Here is a 21135-nt window from a genome sequence, read left to right on the forward strand (position 1 = left end):
CGATGATCTTAGTATCTTAGTAGTTTTGGTGCCTAAACCAAACCAAACTGCATGTTACAACAACCCAGTCTCACATCAAAATGTGCAATAGCTACGTTGGTACATATGTATATATATATATGTTTGTATACACGTATGTATACATGTATGTATACATGCCTGTCGGATGTAATTCAATATCTTGTAATGTTCAATAAAAAAGACAGTTTGGTCACTATGTTTATAGTGTCAGTCTCTTACTTTATTGATTGCATGTATGCTTCAAATCCTGTATTGTACACTGTATAAAAGGTGATCTTGGTTTCTGATGATTATCTCGATAAATAAAATGAACATATTTTACGTTTTAGCGAAGCAATGGTGAACGTAACTTCCGGGTTTACCCACATACCAGCGTCCATAGCAACCACCATAGCAACAGCAGAAAACTTTGCATTTCTACATTTCTGTGGCGAGAGCTGAAATAATCTTCGTAATAACTAATGAACTAAAGATCATATACATCCAAATCGTTTTGCAGCGTGGACCAGTAGCGACTGGGTTGGTTGCAAACATACAAAACATCCTGTCCAACTGTCGCTGTTAAAGCTCCTGTGAGGAGTTTTTCTCTGGTCATAAAACAGACTGAAACTAATTCTGATGATTCGATTTGAGCTACAAAAGCAAACCAGACCGTCAGGAAGAAGATTGATTATTTCTATCGAGTTATTTTAAATGCCTGAAACTGCTGGTGGGGGGTCAGGTGTCAGATGAAGTGGTTAACTGCACGCTGCCTTTTTCTTTTTTTTTTACATTTTCCAGGGCAACATTTTAAGTAATACATATGACTGTTTAAGAAAGCAGGATGAGATTTTAAACCAAGCATGTACAGGACAAAATCAGCAAAGAGATAAGAGGTACGGCTTTGTCCACAGGGGGCGCCAAAATCTAACCTTTATCATGCAAACTGTTCAGGTTTTATTAACAAACAGTACTTGGTTTGGTTTAGAAAAATATCATGGTTAGGGCTAAAATAAGCTTTAAAAATCTGGGGTTATCATCTAGATACAACAGAAGAGATGGCATGTGGTTAAACAGTGATATGTGGGAGGAAAGGGCATTATTATTTGAAAGGGGGCAGGTTGATGTGATTATTTAGAGATGTGAAGTGTTATTTTCTTGTCAGAATATGTAACATAGCTCAGTACATACCTCTTCCCATGTAAAGTAGGTAAGTTCGTCTCCATCCAGGTAGCGGATGTCCCCATGCTGTGGAGGCTCTTCTACAACAAAGTCAATGTTTGCTGAGCTGTAGAAGGGGTGTGAGACGTTCACAATGTCTTCGTTAATCACCCTGCTGAGGCCTTCCTTCACTGTAAAGTTGAAGGTCTGGATGGGAATGAGCCGGGGCACGATGTTCACAGAGACTTGCAGGTCTTCCACTGTGGTAAAACCGTTGCTGACATCCACAGTGAAGGCATCATGGCCCTGAAAGAGACGGATGTTCAAACAAGTTATAAAAATAAACCTTGTACCTCATCAGAGGCTGAGGTCGTCTCTTGTCAGATTACACTCTCAGTATGATTATGAAAGAGAACAAGCTGCCACATCTGATTTACTACCACCGGATAAAGTAAAGGACTATAAACCTGGATGGATGCAGACACGTAGAAGATGCGCTCCTGATCAATGTCCTCTTGAGTGAAGAATTGAATGTAGTTGAGGACAGGCGAGGCCGTGCTTTCGGAGCTGTTTGTCAGTTTGACCACATGACCCAGATTAGGGGGGTCTTTAATGGTGAACACCATTTCTGTTGGCAGGATATCAGCTTGATCCACCTAAAAGAAAAAGGTACGCACACAGAAGTACATAGTTAGCTTGACAAGAACCTGGTATATCAACATCATACTGTACAAAGCACAAATTCTAAGCATGTTTTCAAAAGAAAAAGCTGCGCTGCTAAAAGCTGCACATTGAAACCCGCTTCAATTAGATGTTTGTGTTGTTAAACAAATAAGCCTTCTGACTAGTTAAAGAAACAGCACAATGCAATAAACATTCTAAAATTACTTGATTTTTGAAGTGTGAGAGACATAAAAGCTGTTGTCGCCCAACGCAACACATCAGGGAAAATACTGCAGGGGAACTACAGCTGTCAAAAACAGCAGACTGTTTTGCATCTGCTCGAGTTACACAAAGCAAATAAACTAATACAACTTTTAAAAAATGGTTTCCATTTTAAATTGTCACCGCTGATCTAAATTTGGAGGTATTTTCCACATCAGTGTCTTATATCATTTATTCTTAGTATAGGAACAGCACTGTAAGCACACTACATTCCAAATCAAATCGGGTAATGTCAATGTTATTACAGTAAACATCTAGTGGTACAAAGAGTATCTAATAGGGACCCTGTGACTGCAACTAAAAAAAGACATTTGGAAACATTTAGAGTCATGCTGCAGATTTATGATCATCCCGCGTTGAGAAGATTTAATGAACACTTTGGAACCTGAAGCCTTGCATTAGACCATATTTCAGAAGATCATACTACTTTGTATTTTATAGTAAGAACTCTCATTGGAAAAGCTCCCTGCAGCCGAATCAATATTTTACCTGTTGTAAAGGCCGTTCTGTCAAGGCTGTGGTCAATACATATTACCCTTTGTGTACCGGGTAATAGTGCAGACTTAAGAATGTGTGCACTATGGTGAAATTAGGGGACGTAAAGAAAGAACATTACAGAAATGAACCTCGTTATTTTAAAAGTCAAGATATACAAAGAATGTGTTATGAATACAAGGACAATTTCAACCTCATTGCATTGAAGATAAAGTGCAGGCAGGCTCCTCTTATAAATTACAGTGGGCTTCAGGAAGCTCCTCGGGGGATGCTTAGCGCTCTGTTTTCCACACTTAATAGACTGGAATTTAGTACGTAAACTAGATTTGAAACAGGAACTGTACAGGCATATTTAGCCCTGCTTTCATGTGGTTATGATGTAGATTAGTGACTTGGCTACAAAACAGGGCAGTATGCTTGAATGAGTCATGTGAAAGATCTACTTCACGACAAAAAACAAACTTGGAAATAGACAAACATTGTAGTGCCACATAATCACTGCCAAATTGAGTAAATATCGAATGCTGTCTTGCTGAGTGAAAACACGTGTGCTTTACACATAAAAATGTCAGCAAAGTAAATAAAAAAAAGGTAGATTTGTGAGCTCTACTGCACAAGCTTGAGATCACAAACAAATATCTTTCAGTTGGTAAAAAACATCAACAACATATTGTAATTACAGTCAACATTACCTTGAGATAATTCTGGTTGATAATGGTGTGCTCTCCCTCATAGGAAATGATGACCTCGTTGGTTATCACCTCAGGCTCAGACAGGTAACCTTGCTTGAATATTTTAATCCTGAATGTTCCCTCTTCAGAATGCCCTCTCGCTTCGATGGTGAAGCTGAATGAGTCCTTGGACCTCAGACTCTCATAGTTATGCTCATATGAAACAACACCCTTTTTCAGGTCCTCCTGGGTGAACGTTGAAGCCTCAATCCCACTCACAATAATCCTGCCGTCGCTGGGTGGCGATGTGACCTGGAATTTGATCTCACTGTCATCCCTAATGTCCATGTTGGAGTCAGCGCTCAACAGGGTGGTGTTCAGGGTCTTGGTGCTTCCATGGTCGATCACAATGATTGTGTTGTTGACTAATCGTAGGTAGGGCTCGCCTGCCTGTATCTGAAGCAGTGCGGTGGTCTTATGGAAGCCATCGGACACCTGCAGTGAGAAGGTTTCCCGGTCTGCTCCGTGGTGAATAAAGAGGATGTTCTTGTCTCGTACGTCAGCTTGTGTAAAACGGAAAAGGGGCAGTGAGGGATTAGATGTTGAGACAATATTGCCTGAGAGGATTCCCTCACGAGCGTAGACAATTTGGGTGTCATTGAAACCTGAGTCGTCATCCTTAAACTGGATGACGTCAGTTGTTAGCAGACGCTGGCCATGACGGACTAAATTGAAGACTTTATCCACAACCCTCACAGGTGCATGTTCATTCTTGGACTGGATAGATATTCTGAAAACATCCTTAATTGTTGCCTGATTATCTGAACTTTCAGCTCCTTGATCTGCTACTGAAAAATAGAACTCATCACTGTTTGTCTTGGAGCCATCATGCTTGTATATAAGCCTGTCAAGCAGGAGGTCTTCATTGCTGAATACCCTTATTGCTCCCTCAAATCTTGGCTGATCAGCTGGGGAGTCCCTTATCAGTCGCCCATGCTTTGGCCCTTGGATGACCTGGTACACAAAATCTGCAGAACCTTGAGACTGCATCCAAAGATAGTTTTTGTTCATAGTCTGCTCACCACCCTGCAGGACAACCAACCTCTCGTTGGTCAAAACAGGAGCATCGGCATTGGCGAGGATGTTAATTGGGAAGGTGTATAGAGGGGAGTGCTGATCATCAGCAAGGACTCTAAACTGGAACTGGTCAATGCTATCCACAGATCTTTGCACACGCACCCTGTAGCTAACAGCGCTGTCCAAAATGTCCTTCTGTGTGAAGGTGTCACCCTCAGCCAATTCTCTGTCTGAAAGTTGCAGACTACCAAGCGTTGGAGGCTTAACAAGGATGTATTTGACTGTTTCTGGATTTGGATTTTTTCCTTTTACTTCAGCTTGAAGCTCTGAATGTCCAATTGTTTGCTCTTCACCCACTTGTACCTCCAGTGCAACCATGTAAGACACTTTCACTGGTGCAGGGATGATCTTGACTAAAAAGGTGTTGTTCCACAAGGAGAACTGCCCCAGGTGGATGTCGAACTGAATCCGCTCTACAACAATATCTTCCTGGTCGCTCGAGTCTGTGCTGATATATCTAAGGTGATCTTGATCCAGATCAGATTGATGGAAAGTTGTAACTTGTTTGTACATTCCGTCACTCGCCCTTTTTTGGAGTTCTCCAAATATGAGAGGTTGTGTGATGTTATACATTATATCCCCATTGCGAGGATGAGCAATTACAGCCAGTTGTTGCAAACCAATGGACATATTGCTTCCTTGAGACAAGAGAAGGCCAGTGTTGGTGACAACTGTCATATGTGGCTCTGTCACAGATAACTTAAAAGAAGTAGAATGGCTTACTGACTGTCCATCAGACACCTCCAAGGTAATTTCAGCAGGACCACCCCCTCTGTGTACAAAATAGATATTTCCCTCTTTCAACTCCCTGCACGTGAACTCTGAGATGCTTTTTCCAGGCTGCCGACCGTTTTCTAAGTAACCAACCTCCGTGGCAAGCTCTGGGGTTACAGTTACTACTAATTCATCACAGCGGCTGTCAGAATCTGTGATTTTGATAAGGGTGAGACTCAAACGAGTCCTGCCATTTTCTGTGATTGTGATTTCTCCTCCACCAAGTTGAGGTATATCATTGACAGGAAGAATTTCAACTTGAAGGACATACTCATGAGGAGTTTTTAAACATTCTGGGAGGTATCCATTACTTGTAGCAACAACTTCCAGATGAATTTGATCTGAGTGCCTTTCATTTCCATCATGCATATACTTAATTTTCTTGTTGACGATATCGAGAAGAGTGAACTTTTGGGTGCGTTTTGTGCTGGTGTTGATGTCAAGTAAGCCATACCAGGGATCATTCTTGAGAGTAAAGATGATATCAGACTGACGCATTCCTGCAGCACTGAGGTCGAATGTAGGTTTTAGGTGGCTGATATCGAGAACAATTTCCCCACCTTCAGTCACAAGCAATAGGGTGACATCAAGAAGTTTTCTTACATTTCTGAAAATCACTGGCATGTCATCTGTTGGGTGGCAATGCTGTTCGCCTAAGTCTACATCAACATATCGAAAGAGAACAGGAGGTGAAGTTGTAGTTGCATCGGCATCATAGTAACTTGAGTAGTCATAATCCTCTCCTTCACATTTAACATGAACATCTTTTGTCACCAAAGCATCCTGGAGGCTTCTATCTTTCTGGTTTACTTTGATCTCCCCCAAGCATCCAATGAAGGACTCGGCTGTCATTATGTCCTCTACACGACTTAGGGACCCACTCTCACGAAAGACATCCTTCATTTTCCCCTGGATGCCTCCCAAATACAAGTTTCCGATCAAGTCCAATTTTTGCGTTGAGTCAATAGGGAGAGAGGAAGACTGGCTGTCTACATTAATGATGAAAGAATCCTGGCTGACATGCACCTTCACTCTATGCCATTGATCATCATCCAGCTGCACCTGGGTATTGTCCAGGACTTTCATGCCATTTCCGACATCCAGCATACCTTTGAGAAAGCCTTTCACAACACCGATAGCAATGAAGTCTTTATCTCGGCCAGGGTGGAAAACAAGTAACGCATCCTCAATGGTGGTTTTCATCAGGACCTCTATGACCCTTGGAGCGCCACTAGTCCCGCTCCAGGTAGGTAAAGACACAAAGGAATCAGGAGTGCTGAAACTAGTTGCCTCCCCATCACCAGCCTCAAACTCACTGCTGCAGGATTCCTTCGTGTCATGACACTGTTTAAACACTTTGCTGAGGATATCAAACTGATGGGATTCAAATTTGACCTGAGTCATGCAGCCACGAAAAGGAGGAATAGCATTGCTGAGGTAGGAAGCTTCTAGGTCTCCGGTTCCTCCTAGCCAAATGCCCAGGTCAATATTGAGCTGTTCCCCGTCATCAACCACAGGAACAAATGTTGGAAAGAGCTCATCGATGGTCATTGTGAGCTTGCCATCTTGCAGTGCGAGTGAGATTTTGTGGTCCATAAGGTTGTTCAGTTGTACTCCTTGGGATGAGGTCAGTGTAACCTCACCAGCACCCATGTCCATCCGTGCCTATTGGGAAACAAAGAATTTGTATTTAATGTCAAACCATCAGTACAATTTGTACATGTATAATGCAACATTTGTGGTAGTTATTCTTGTGTATTTGATTGGTGGAGTTATTATATGCCAAATTGGCCATACAAAGACACCATCTTTTAACAGTGCTGTCAAAATCTATGAACAGGGAACTACCTTCAATGCAAAAGTAACAGCCTGAATACTTACCTACTGTATAATCATGACTATATTTGGATTCTCTCAGTCTTAAGGGGTAAACTTAATTTTATTGTAACATTCTCGATCTAGGAAGTGTATGAACAAACCCAGATAGTTCCTCACTAAGGGCCTGTGTCCACTAACAGCATTTTTTGTCGCTGCGCTCACAGCCCGTTCAGTTGAAAATAGTTCATCTTTTGGAACACAGCCGCACTCGTCAATGTCACTTCTCCCTCACCGACCAATCAAAATCAAGAAGGGGCAGGACTTCTGATATCAACTTTGTGAACAACAACGGCGGAGGAGAAGCTAATCCTTTCGTTTTTTTTCAACGGTGCAATTTCCAGGTCTGGAGCTGCAGCTAATGTCAGGATTCATTTCCATTGTTTCTATTTTTTCTTTATAAAATTTTCTTGACTAAAAGCAAATATTAAGCATACAGAGCATTTAAAACTTAATTTATGATACTTTACAGTCACTGCCAAGGGAAGTGGAAGTGCCAGCAGGAAAAAACGCTGTTAGTGGACACAGGCCCTAATGCTCACTGCTTTGTAAAACCTTTCTTAGGTCTATTTGCTGAGTCCATCTCATATCACTCAGAGAAATAGAATAAGGAAGACAGGTAAAAGTAATATTTCCTTTTATGACACGTACCCTGAGAATTCAGCTCACTGCAAACCCAGAAATATTGCCCCAGAATCTCTGCTGTAGCACACCTGATGCTAATTCTGCTGCTTTTCAAAGCTGTCAAGCTGTTTTTTTTATTGATGTAAAATGTCATCGGCCTCATTTCAGTGACAATCAGAGAAGACAGCAGGAAAATCCAATCAATTTAGGTTGTTTTCAGAGTGGCACCCATGAAATGTATCGTGTGTGTCGCTCGAAGCTGAATGGCTCCCAAAACTACATTTCACAACATCTTTAACAGAATTGTAAGGCCTTCAACATTTGTGTGATATTTTACAGCAGAGATGCCCAAAGAGTAAGTAATTTCATATATGATGGGCTGGGGATTATAGCAGGGAATGAATCAATAGCTTATTATCCAACTGAAATAATATTGATGTCAGTTTTAAGCATTTTCACTGCTTCAAGATGCCATACATCTACTGCTTTGGTAATCAAGCAAATAATGATGGAGATGGTTTGCTCTGAAATTGAATTTACACACATATTTAGGGCTGGAAGTGGTTTCCCTAATACTCGTGCTTTTCCTGTGGAATATTGCAACATGGACTCACAGACCTGAGCGTTTATTTTCAGGCCCTTATTTCAAGTCAGTCAAGTTTTGGTTCCAGAAGGACAAATACAGCAGTTGTTCTCCTACCTACCCATCATACTTTTGCCTTTTGTCTTCTAGGTGACATTAAAGCTCTGAGTGGTAAAAAGTAAAACCTCTGTTTTACCAAGTGAGCTAAACATAAAATGGTGGAACCAGGCTAATGTAGGATTAAATATATAGATATTTTTTTCATATTGTGGGACTGACAAACTTATGTTATCTTACAGTGTCTCGACCTCCTCCCCATTTTTTAACACTTCACCTGTATTTTCCCGTTTTGGAGCTCAAGGAACAGGTAATCCTCCATCCCTGCAGCCAGGAACAGCAGCCCGCTTCGCCGACTCGTCTTGATCTGCAGTGACAGCTGGAAGGTGGAGACATCTTGGAAGGCCTGTAAACTGCAGTGGCTGTCCCCGAAGTAAGATTCTGTGAAGAGTGAAAATAGGACATATGAAGATCAGAAAGAGATTTTTTTTTACTGTATGTGAACCAACAAAAACATTATTTTAATGTGCACCTTTGTCACAATTAGCATTCTCTGCAACGACATAATACGACTCAGTCAATAAGACGCCTGCATGCTTTGAACTCCTCCTAAATGTTGGATGGCAACACTGGAAGTTCTAATGGCGGTTCGGATAAACCAATTAGATGTGCATTTTTCAGAGTGCCACGTTACAACTCGCTCTGGACTGATTTCTATATTATCAAGTTTCCCCCAGCTGCTCCTGGCTGAAGAGGAGCTCGTCTGACCTCAAAGGGATTCTCTCACTGAGACATCACTCATTACCCCCGCGGAGGTTTTTTCTGGGCATGTAGAGTCTTGGGGTGCAGGATTTCCCAGGCTTGAGCCGTCTCTTTTCCAGTGATATGCTAATTCAGCCACCTGCCTCGGACTGTGCTCTCCGGGGCCCTCGACAAAATGTAAACCACGGGGGAAGTCAATTATTTCCCAGTGCACATGCTCTGAAATTGAACTGGATCGCCTCCAAGACCCCGTTTCCTCACCATGTGTTTTCCATGGCATTTGCCAAGAGATATAGAATGGGGGGCTTTCCATTAGCCACCCACCCGCCGTCACAGTGGTGATAGTTCAAGACACGGGGAGCTCATTGGAGCACAGTAACATTTTGTGATCACACAAAGCAGATGCTTTAGTATATTTGGAACAGTGAAGCAGATAGAGACACTGCTGTGTCAGAGCTAGAACATTCCTGCAAGATCACAAAGATCAAAATATTCCCTCAAACACAACAAACAGAAGCATCCAGAAGCCCAGCAGGAAGGTGGGCTCGATGCCACCAGGGAAAAAATATCACAAAATAACTTCTCAGACACGACTGCATTACAAAACAGAGAGGGAGGAAATGTAAAACTAAACATTCACAGAGCTATAAATGGAAAAAGTATTTTCTCAAGGAAGAAAATGTTTGTAAGTACGTTGCCTTTAAAGGGCAGCGTGCGTCTGCGTTGCATCTTCATTAATGCCACACTGCCAACTCCAAACACTGACGGGTGCATTCGTCCTTTGCTTTGTCATCCTGTAAATGAACCCCTCCATCCCAGATCTGCAACAAACACTGGAAATGTGAGCAAAGACAATCATTTTGATGTCAGCAAGGACGGAAGCAAAGCTTTTTTTTTTTCCCGTGCCCATGCTTTTGTGATTTCACTAAGAGGCATTTGCTTTTGGTTCCAAGGCTGCTCTGTCATGAACAAAGTCAGTGATGAACGGTCTCGGCACAGAGACAAACACACAGAGAGTTTCGATTATACACCGCAGTACAGCGCCGGGCTCCTGCTGCCAAAAAAAGTCAGTGTTGGTGGCTCTCAGAAATGAAATATCACAGGAAATAGTTTTAGACACATAACACGTATCACATACTGAACTTTACAATCTATATTTCCGTCTTTAAGAAATTAGAGAGAGCTAGTAAAACACTGAGATCATTCTCAGCTATTCAAAACCAGAACGGAGCTGAAAATGCAAATATCATTTGTGTAAGTGAGTTTAATGAAATGATCACAGTTACACATCATTCAGTTTCCAAATGTCACTTTTCGGAGGCTATTGTCCTAAGCTGCTACTGACTGTGCCGGAGGCTATTATGGTACAGCTCAGAGAGTTTCTGCTAAGGCTAAGGTATTGCAAATGAAAGAATAGCTCTAATTGCACAGGAGCCTTCAGGCTGAAACAGAAAAATGGGGGAACAGACTCTTTTCTTACAGGCAATTGCATTAACAAAGAAAATCGCAATGAGCTCCATGGTTCTTAAACCCGAGCTTTTGTCGGATTGTTCACTGAGCATGGGGATAAAAAGCTGAAGGAGAGAGCGATGCCAAGACAATTCTGCCTGGGGATTTTCTGGTTCGAATTCAGCTTGCTGCTGTTGCCTTCAGGAAAGGGAGCACATTTTCTAATGATACAATAGTTTTCCTCTCTGCAGTGTACCTGGACCTAGAATTCATTAGTTCCCCAGCTAAGCTGAGTAAAGCTCGGGCAGAGAATGGGCTTCATGTAGGAAAAGCACATTTGCAGTACGATATCTGTTTAAAGGCCCTGATCTGTTACACACTTCTTTTGTCCCTGCGCTCACGCCGGCTTACAGGTATGCAAAAAGGGACTCAAACCTACAAAGTGAAACATAATCATGTCGTAGTGCTTTTCATAAAGTCTCAATGTTTCCATCTTCCTGGCTCGTGGGAAGGGCTGGAGATGGGATCTAGCTGCAGAGCTTTTGCTGACAAAGGCATCATTATCTGTAAAGGATCATCTCTGCTCCTCAGGAGAGCAAGCTGGAGCCGTGAAGCTGCTGCCACACTCGGTGTCAGTCTGTGTGTGGAGTTTTAACCACCTAAGAGGACAGTCTGTGATCCCCGTTAGCTACCACACCCCTCACCACACTACTTTATTGTGCATCAAGCAGAATGCTGGTCTACAGCCAATGCAGATGGCTATAATTTGATGACTGACTGCGCTTGCATTCATAATGCTCGGAGAAAACCGAGTCGTCCTCTCTTTCACAGACGACTCAATGAATTACCCCGTTGTCTTTCTTCCCCTTTCCTCCTCCTCCCCCTCCTCTTCACCATCCTCTTTTGGTCTCAATCTCGCAACACATGCCCGGAAGAGTATGGGGAAGAGAGACATGCTGACCACAACTGCAGGAAGATTGGAGACACTCGGACGACTGTGTGTCCTGTGACTCGTCTGTGCTGATGAGTCACAGTCATTTTAGAAGTAAGAACAAAGATGAAAGAAATTTCAGCCGCTAAAAGAAAGAAAGAAAACTTAACTCACATGCGCGTGCCTTAGTTCCTGAAGAAGTGTCTAATCTGTATTAGCTTGACTAATGTTGGTGTGAAGTGAAACCAAGTAGTGCACAAAGCTAATGTTTTATAAACAAGATGGTTGACTCTTTCAAATAACATGATATTCTTGTTAAAATGAGGAAGCAAGGAAACCCAGTGTGTGTTCCTCAACAACATTTAGCCATGGTAACTCTGCCCAAACAAAACAACCAAACCGCCTACTTGCGTAAGCCATGGTTTCACCAAAGTTAGCTTGACTATAAATAGAGGTTAAGTTGGTCATCTGTTTCCTCTGCTGGGCTGTGCCTACTACATGAGGGCATGATGGCTCCTGCGTATAATTATATGACGGGTAGGGTGTTGTTAACCATAGATGTAATTGAGAGGGTGTAATGGCATTTGCCATATGGCTACACCGTCATTACCATAATGAACTATACATCTCTCATTGGGGTCAATAGCACTTGAGCTTGAGATAAACAATAGTTCTCCTGTAATATATGCAGATAACAACCAAGGTGACTATCAGAACATGGATGATTATAGCTGTACATATTAGTGCCAGATCAATGACTGTGATCATTTTGATAACTACTTAATTATCAGTTATCCAGCAAAAAGAAGAAGTTGCTGATTTTCTCCTTAACACGAGAACCGCCAACAGGTAAAATGTACCCGCAGCTGTCCTTTGATTGTATGTAACTTTTTTAACAGGAAATATTCAAGCCCCCCCAGTCTTTGACTTTTCCTAAAAGCGTGTTCGGTAGCACCCCCTATTGTTAAAAAGTGTCAACATAAAGCCAGATTTTAAAAATGGCCATTTTAACTTATAACCGCCAGGGGGTCAAATTTAACGCAGTTATTTTCGCACGATTCCTTTTTGCACGTCTAGATTGATACATAGTATGTTGCTATGGCGACGCCTTTATTCTACTACTGTGTGTCACCAAGTTGCTCATCAAGTCATAAACTGAAATTCAGCATGGATAAGAGGAAGAGATGCATGAATGTAAATCAGGCAGGTCTCTGGACTGTAAGCTGTTCTTTGGTTTGTTTTCTGTGAAGCACCTTGTTCACAAAGTGCTTTGCAAATAAAGTTAATTGTTATATATGTATTTCATTGTCATGCTGTCTAACAGCAGGTAAATTTCACCCGTTGGCGGTTTTCGGTATACTGTGACCCCTGATGGTTCTAGTGAAACACTTTATTTATCCTCTGGAGGAAATTCGGTGTGACTGAATGAAAGTGATTTCATGATGAAAACAGACCAGAAATCTCTCTAAATGCATGTTTAGAGAGGGCACCGCTGAAAGAAGTAACAAGAGAAAGAGCAACTGTAACAGGCTGCATGCACTATGATCAGTAATAGTAAAACATAATTATGAGTCTAATATCTTTCAGTAAAAGTTGGAAAAACAAACAATATGACATATTTTTACTATTATTATTATCATTGTAACCATAACTCTGTCTGTCTCTGTCCATCTGTCTCTCTGCTTCTCCCTCTATCTCCCTCTCCCAACTGAGGCAGATGGCTGTTCACCAATGAGCCTGGTTCTGCTCAAGTTTTCTACTCTAAATACATTTTCCTCTCTCTAAATAATATAACAAAGAGCACAATCTTGACCTGCTCTACTTGTGAAGTGTCCTGACAAAACTGTTATGCCTTTCTTGAGAGGGAGGACAGTGGATAGTGTCGGAAACAGGGGAAGAGAGAGCGGGGGCGACACATGGCGAAGGGCCGAGGGTTGGACGTAGCATCGAGGACAGAACCTCTGGGACGTGTAATTAAACCGCTGAACTAAACCGACGCCCCCTGACAAAACTTTTATTATGATGTGATGCACTATAATATCAAGATTGATTGATAATCATGAGAACTAAATTAAAAAATAGTCAAGAAATTAAACAAAAATGAAAGTATGTATTATCTGCAGATCTTTCCCAACAGATATCAAATGTGCGACTAATATTGCAAAGCCATTTATTCAGTTCATTGTAGTTTGTTAGTGCTGGAACTTTCTGCTGCAATACCACAGCCTGACAGTCTCCCTGTCTACACTGTGTATGAGTGCAGCACAAAAACAGCAAACATGTCAAAACAGAAATGCAGAAACGCCTGAATATCATTTTTTTGTCATCAAAAATAAAAAATGCCACGTTCAAAGGCAGCGTGTTTCTGTGGCTTTCCCTGCATGCAGTCTTACAGCACCAACTCTCGTAGGAATAGAAGTGTAATGTTGTCTTTTATGTTTTTGTTTCGACACTCAAAGCTCTTAAATATCCATCCATCATCCACCTGTTTTGGGTCTCAGGAGGGGCTGGAGTCTACCCCAGCTGTCATAGGGCAAGAGGTTGGACTGATCACCTGTCAAATCACAGGGCTGACACATAGAGACAGACGACCTTTCACCCTCACTGTCACATCTACGGGCAGTTCAGCGATACCAATGAACCTAACAAGCATGCACGGGGGGGAACATGCAAACTCCACACAGAAAGGCCTGGATTCGAACCAGGAACCTCCTCGCTGTGAGGCAACAGCGCTAACCACTGCACCACCGTGCAGCCAACACTTGAATATCTTGTGATAAAATGATTTTCATTTTAAAATTTTGCAAAAAGTCAAGAGAACTATGAGACAGACAAGTTTGCTGTATGAGATAAATTCCAATGTATGGTCCTCCCAGCACACTAGCTGCTCTGAGAGGAAGTGATCATGTTGGTGCAACATGTTTACAGACCCGAGTATGTATACAGCAGTCTGTATAGGAAAATACTGCTCACCCCAGCACTGTAAAACAGCAGAGAGCAGAGCCACAACTCTGCATACCTTGACAGCGCTGCTTTACAAGGACCCCCCTCCCTCCCCACTGACTCTTCAGAAGTCCCCAGGGACACACTTTTACAAGCTTTACAGAGCCATTTCTCAGACCAGACTATGTCAGAGTGAAAGCAAACACATCATCATTTTAGTCCCCTTTCAAATCCCCATCTACCTCTGCATCCCTCTGAGACACTCCAATAGTAACCAAGGTACAATACATAAAAAGCAGGCTTGTGGAGCCTCAGCGGGGGGCCTCCTCCCCGGTAATAATTAAAACTTTTCACGCTCTCTGTTTGTAAAACTCGCACTTACACAACAGACTAAGGGGGTCGGCAGGAACGAAAAATTATGACCTTTTTCTGTGAAAGGAGAATGGCAGTGTGATGTAATTTCAGGTTAGGAAAACGGAGCTGTGAGAAAAGGGAGGGAAAGCGGGGAAGGGACGTGAAAGGCTCAGTGTTGTCTGGGTTTGTGCTGTTAATTCGAATGGGCTTCTGAAAGGCTCGGTTTCTGAACTCCGTGAATAGGAAAACACACTTTTTTTTCACTAAGGCAGAGTTGTTTTGTTGAGGAGAACTGACTTAGTACAAAAACACTCGCAGATATGTTTGCATCTGCTGCCATTTTCCTTCCTCCATAACCAGATTAAACAGGAAATATGGAGGGTTCAGAGCGGTGGGAGTACCTGAAGGCCGCATAACATCCAATCAGAACATGGGGAAACATTGTTTTATAACTTTTAAAACTCACCGTGAACTCTACTTTAAGGTCTGTACTCTCTTGTACAGCTGCCAGTGAAAACATTTCCATCAAATGTTGGCTGCAGTTCAGTTTCATGTTAACTCAGCTATACTGTATTTCAAGGCGAACAAAGAAATATTGTCCTGCTTCAGACGTACACAGTGGAACATTGTCAAATTTGCAGCTACAAGCGAAACACCTTTCCTCGAACTCGAGCCAAACAAGGCGCTTAACCAATTCACATTTTGTTGGCTCATCAGGCTCAACTTAAAGACTCGTTGGTCATTATGACTTTGGACTGATGATCTCACTCACCTAACAACATTGTAAAACAAACACAGTGGTGAACAGAAGCATTGTAGTGACTCAGGGCCCTGCTGTAGTTTACGACCGGCTAATACAAAGCGTGCCTGTGTCAGCCCAGCCGAGCTACGGAAGCCATCAACCGCCAAGGTCCCAGTGGGTGGGTCCTGTTAAAATAATCCCCCCGTGACATCAGAGGACCGACCCCCACCCTTCATACTACTCCATCCCTCCTCACACCAAGTGACCCCCTCTACGCTCATTCACACAAACTCTTTATTTCCCAAAGTGCTCACGTACCGCAAGAAACATTCGAACAAGCGATTGTTTATGCTTATGGCTGTGACTCTGCTTTCCCTCAGCTCGAGCGCGGCTGTTTATAGCCTGAGCTGAAGAACATTTTAACACACCGGTAATGAATTCCAGTGTGAAATCTCACCATGTAAAAAGTGAGTAGAACAGGGTGTCAAGGGAGAGGACAGGAAGGAAGAAAGTAGTGCCAAATAGCGATGGATATCACATATAGTCGATTAAACTTTTACAATGATAGATTTCTCTTCCTGCAGAGCAGAAAGTGTCCTGTACTTTTAACACCTGACTTGTCCGTATAAATCTAATTAAAGGTCAATAAAGGTTATAATTTTCCTACAGAGCTTTATTAAAAAAAACAACCTTTAAGGTGAAAGAACAAGTTGAGAGCACTGAATGTAATGCACGAGTAGCTAAAGACCGTCGGCTTTGTTCAACAGCTCTGACGCTCCAAGGTAATAGCAGGGGGAAATTGAACAGCAGTTAAGAACTGTACAGCCACTTACATTTCCATTATTTACAATGTCAACACATAACAGGACTACAAAGTGGTCCTGTGTCCTGTAACTATAGCTACGGATTAGTGCGGATAATTAAACCAAATTATTTCAATGTGGGTTATTTTAGGCCAGCAGATTGAAGCCCTCATTTCCCATGATGCAGCTTGGTTACAGGGCTATTCCCATTTTAATTGAGTTCACTTTTTAACCTCCTTTTAACATAATAGTTTTGCATCAGTTTCCAAGATTTTGCATATAAATTCCTAGAAATAAGTTTCATAACTTTAACCATCTTTTCTTCTGTAGCTCTAAAAACTCTAAGGCTCGTTCCAGTCCTCATAGCAACACTCAAGTATTTATCCACATCAAGGCTAAACACAGTACTTCCTTAGTTTGCGTCATCGCTGTCTCAAAGCTTTGATGCTAAATGGAAAGTTCCACATTTAGCAATTTAATGGAAAAAGCAAAGAATGATGGGAACTTACTGGATGTAACTATCAACTAGGAAGTGGATTACATGCTTTTAATGGTTTCCTGTAAAAATGTTATGACACATTTTCTGAGACTCTGTTACCATAGTAATCCATTTGTAACTAACTAGAGTTACTGAACACTGAAACTGCTATGAAGGACAAAGCAACAGCAAAAACATTTTAGAGGAATTGTTAATGTTTTGGGATCAAACTTGCTCACTTTGTTGTTGAGAGTTTCATTTAGACATTTGTACGACACTTATTTCTACACTTGTAGAGCTAGACAGCTACAGGATATGATTAGCTTAGCTAACAATAGCATAAAGACTGGAAGCAGGGGAAAAAAGCTAACTTGGGCCTGTTAGAAGTTCATAAAAAACGTCTACCAACCTCATTTCAACATTTGTACAACACTTAGGCTACATCTACAATTATAAAGCTAGAACCAGGATGCGATTAGCTTAGCTAACGATAGCATAAAGACTGGAAGCAGGGGAAAACAACTAACTTGGGTCTGTTCAAAGTAAAAACAACAGAAATGTGAACAAATATTTTTAGTCGTAGTGTTAATATGTTCTTTGTACAGTAGCTAAGCTGAGTAAGCCATGCTAATTGCTTTCAGGATTCAGCATACTCGGTGCACAGATATAAAAGTGCTACTGTCTTGTCAGCTAACTCTAAGATGTTGATGAACCTAAATGACACTCTTTTCCACAAAGATCATTGAAGAAAGCCCACATATTTAGTCTGTCTTTTAGAGAAGTTCTGAATTTGGGGTTTTCCAGCTTTGACGTAACAAGTCACATTCTCAAACTAGCCCGAGTCTCTGTGTCGAGACTCAAACAACCATCTACAGTTCTGGTTCTCCACTTACTGTCAGTATACTGCACTGTTGAGTTTTTCCCCTCAGTAATTTTTGGGGTTTGAATGTTTCCAACAAATGCACGACTACATGCTATGGAACATTGTTGAAACTGCCACATTTTACTATGAATAGTAAGAGAGCACTGTTTCGTCTCACAATTTTCCACCTTCACATTTTTTGGGTATATTGAAACGATACGTCTGCATGTTTGCTCTCATCCTGATTCTCTCCGGGTCTGCCTCATTCACCGTTAACAGTCATTTCTGACATATCAATAGCTCCATTCAGCCTCCGCTCAGAGTGCCCTTATGACTGCAGTTATGAGTACGAGTGCAGGCATCAGTCACTCCACCACTAATTATCAGCGTGACATTGGCTTTTCAGTGGGCTGGAAAACACTTTGCTGAGTAGCAGCTCGGTATCATAAATCATTCCACTTTAACGTCAGCACAGGGGGAGAGATTTAGGACCAGGACCCTGGGAAACCTCACTCAGCTGGGGTCCGGTGCAGGGGAACACTTGATCGAGATGGGGTGGGTTTACGTTGGACTAGTCTGCTGCATGGGCTCCCAATAGTTCCCAGGCATATCTCATAAATTTGCCAAATCTCTCTTTCTTTCCGCTTGCTGTTTGTCCATGTTTGGATATATCTCTCATGAGGGTCTCGTGTATCAAAAATGCTGGCGTTGTTTTGGATTTTATGTTGATCTTGTAGATGTTTTGATACCAGTTGTTATATGATATCTAAGTCTAACAATACTTTTTTGGCAGGTACTTTACTTTGAGACAAAATGTTGCCCTACAAAGCTCTTTGCCTCACGAGGTGTCTTCAGCCCATTCTCATTCCCAAGTTGTCCAATACCAACGCTTTGCTACTGCCCTCGGCATCTCACTCAGAAGAATCCCAAGTTACTCTTCAGTGTCTGCATGACACTCACATGGCTTGCAAGTGAGTGTAATAAAACCCTTCTGCCTCAATATTAAAAGCACAGAGAAAATACGATGACGTTGTAGGAATACCAAGAAACTCTGCTTGGGGTGGCGGTTGGGGGCAATAGCTGGTCCAAAACACACAAAGCCTTCACTAAGGAGACCTGCTTCACGTCCCATGCATCCAAAATAACTGCAGCGTGATAGTTTAAACCCAACTCATGTTGTTTTCCTTGACCTCAGCCAGGAGTTATGGTGCCTAAACTTGTTGGACAGGAACCAAACAGAGGAAGGCCCCCCTCAGGAGCCACCATAGCAATTTATACGAGATACAAAAGGATACCTTGTCAGATGAATGGGAGGCCAAAGGGGTGGGACAAAGCGACTGTATTTGACAATCTGGTATGGAGCAGATTGGTTGCTCATGAGGTAGAGCAGATTGTTCACCAATCATAAAATGGGTTGTTTGATCCCTGGCTTCTAGTATCCACATGTCAAAGCGTCCTCAAGTAAGACTAACCCACAAGGTCCTTCCAATGTCCAGGCGAGTGCCTCACATCGCAGCTCCAGAGCCATTGGTGCATTTGTGAATAGTTGGTCTCAACGCTTTTTAGGTTGTTTTTTTAGGTGATTGTATAAAAGAACTGGTTTTCACAAAAGTGCTATGTCTTGAGATGCTTTGTCCCATTAGTCTCAAGCTTCATAGCTACACACTTTTCCAAGACCACATTTGATAGTGAAGCCTTTCTATAAATGAGGCCCCCGGTCAGGAGAGGAAACTGTGTTACAGAAGCTGCAGTGAAAGGGGCCTCCAAAAACCCATATCCGGCTTTAACCTGGCTCTGCAAAGTCAGTGTGTGTTTGAGATCAGAGCGTCACATTAGCCCCATAATGAGAACCAGCTGAAGGCACACGCCAGCAGACTGACCCTCTCCAGCTCAGACTACACTCCCCCCACCAAACACTTTCTCACCCCTTCCCCCCAAACCCCGGAGACACCTCGCTCACTCTTAACTCTGCTGAATTTAGGTCCCGATAAATGCTTTATCCAGATGCTTGTTCCTAAACCCTTCCATCAACCGTCGTTACTCTAAACCATTCCAGCGCACACACCCAAAGACAGAAGTCCACGGTGCAAACATAAACACCCGCAGTCACCCATGCACATGTTAGAGGCCATGCACACACACACACACACACGCTCTCTCACTCTCTCCATCATGAGTTAGACGTCTCACAACCTAACAGTCATCCCTCCGTGGCCGGCTGGCTGAGTCAGCCCACCGTCTCCCGCCATTCACACAACTGTTTTCCACTAGGCTACTGTGGAGGAGGCCCGCCCTGCTCCACCCAGCCCATCCAGCCACTTTTTCTCCCTACAGCAGCTCAACTCTGAATCTGGAGGAAGAACGGAGCACTCTCCAAACCCTCATCTCTTTTTCCCGCCCCTCCATCGTACGCTCACTCTACGTCTATTCGCTGCTCTCAAGCCAAAATCAACAGTCTGTAACATGGAAAGCCCGGGAACTCTGGGAAAAAGGACTTAAACAGTACTCCAATGTTCCAGCCCCAACATATACATCCAATTTTCCAAGCTGTCCGCTTTTGTTTAATGTTTGTAGTTCAGACTTTAAGACGGGTAGTCGTGGTTTCACTGGAAAATGGGGAGAACCCTTTTGAAGTTTCGAAAGGCTCTTTTGTGTTTGCCCTTTTCAAGAGCTGATAAAAGCAGATTTGTTTTCTAGAAAGTTTAGTGAGAAACCGTTATGTTTTTATGATAGTGACATTTGAGTTATTACATACTAATCTGAAGTATGACTCAAGCCAGAACAGTCAAAACAGTGTTGATTATTTGAAAAGGCACTACATGGCAGTGGTCAGGATTTGGTCCAGTGTGAATGTGTCCTTTGTATATTTAACCTTTCTTTAAATAGAGTATTTTCACTGAGTGTGAATGTCTTTTTCCAGGAACACCCTGCACCGCACAGTTACAAACACACACACCTGGAAACTAACAATGCAATGTGAACTAAGTTCCTTCTCACAAGAGCTCCTGAAGAGCTCCTCTTTACATTCTGCCCTCCTCTCAGCCTCTTGTTTCACATCGTGATCTTCACAGTCTAAAAACAAAATGTGCCATCTGCCTTGTGAAGTCACCCCCCGCCTACACACGGCATACAAGCCTTTAACATAGAATACGCATTTTAACGCAAACACTGGTCTTGTTGGGCCTAAACGCTCACGCCACATCTGTGGTGATGGTTTAAACATGTGGTGACAAAATTGCCACAGGGGGAAACAAACTCTGCGTCCCTGTCAAATCATTCACTGGCCACTCTGCACACCGCAGAGGGCCTGGAGCGACGTCGTGGCATAACGTCCTCTGACACAAACCACTGTTTACTGTGCATAACTCACGCCCTTTGGCAGCTGCGCTCAGTGGGGATGTAGCAACAGGAGAAGTCCAGCGGTGTGCCTGCACCAACCCTCTTTAAGGCCATCAATCAAAGTTTTCAAAACAAAGGCTTTTCAAGTTC

The 21135-nt window shown here is 42.5% G+C and overlaps 1 protein-coding gene across 1 annotated transcript in view; it reads right to left on the reverse strand.

Annotated features, from left to right (window-relative positions):
* Nucleotides 1-21135, reverse strand: part of cspg4 (chondroitin sulfate proteoglycan 4) — a 75530-nt gene that overhangs the window by 24125 nt on the left and 30270 nt on the right. Inside the window, exons 2-5 of the mRNA XM_069685605.1 lie at nucleotides 8600-8763; nucleotides 3294-6848; nucleotides 1629-1817; nucleotides 1192-1467 (exon numbers count right to left, since the gene is read on the reverse strand). Coding sequence (XP_069541706.1) covers nucleotides 1192-1467; nucleotides 1629-1817; nucleotides 3294-6848; nucleotides 8600-8763 — 4184 coding nt within the window. The remainder of the gene's footprint in view (nucleotides 1-1191; nucleotides 1468-1628; nucleotides 1818-3293; nucleotides 6849-8599; nucleotides 8764-21135) is intronic.

Source organism: Semicossyphus pulcher, unplaced genomic scaffold, assembly GCF_022749685.1.
Source record: "Semicossyphus pulcher isolate SPU_LCO1_2020_fin unplaced genomic scaffold, fSemPul1.0.p SCAF_8, whole genome shotgun sequence".
Classification (NCBI taxonomy): Eukaryota; Metazoa; Chordata; class Actinopteri; order Labriformes; family Labridae; genus Semicossyphus; species Semicossyphus pulcher.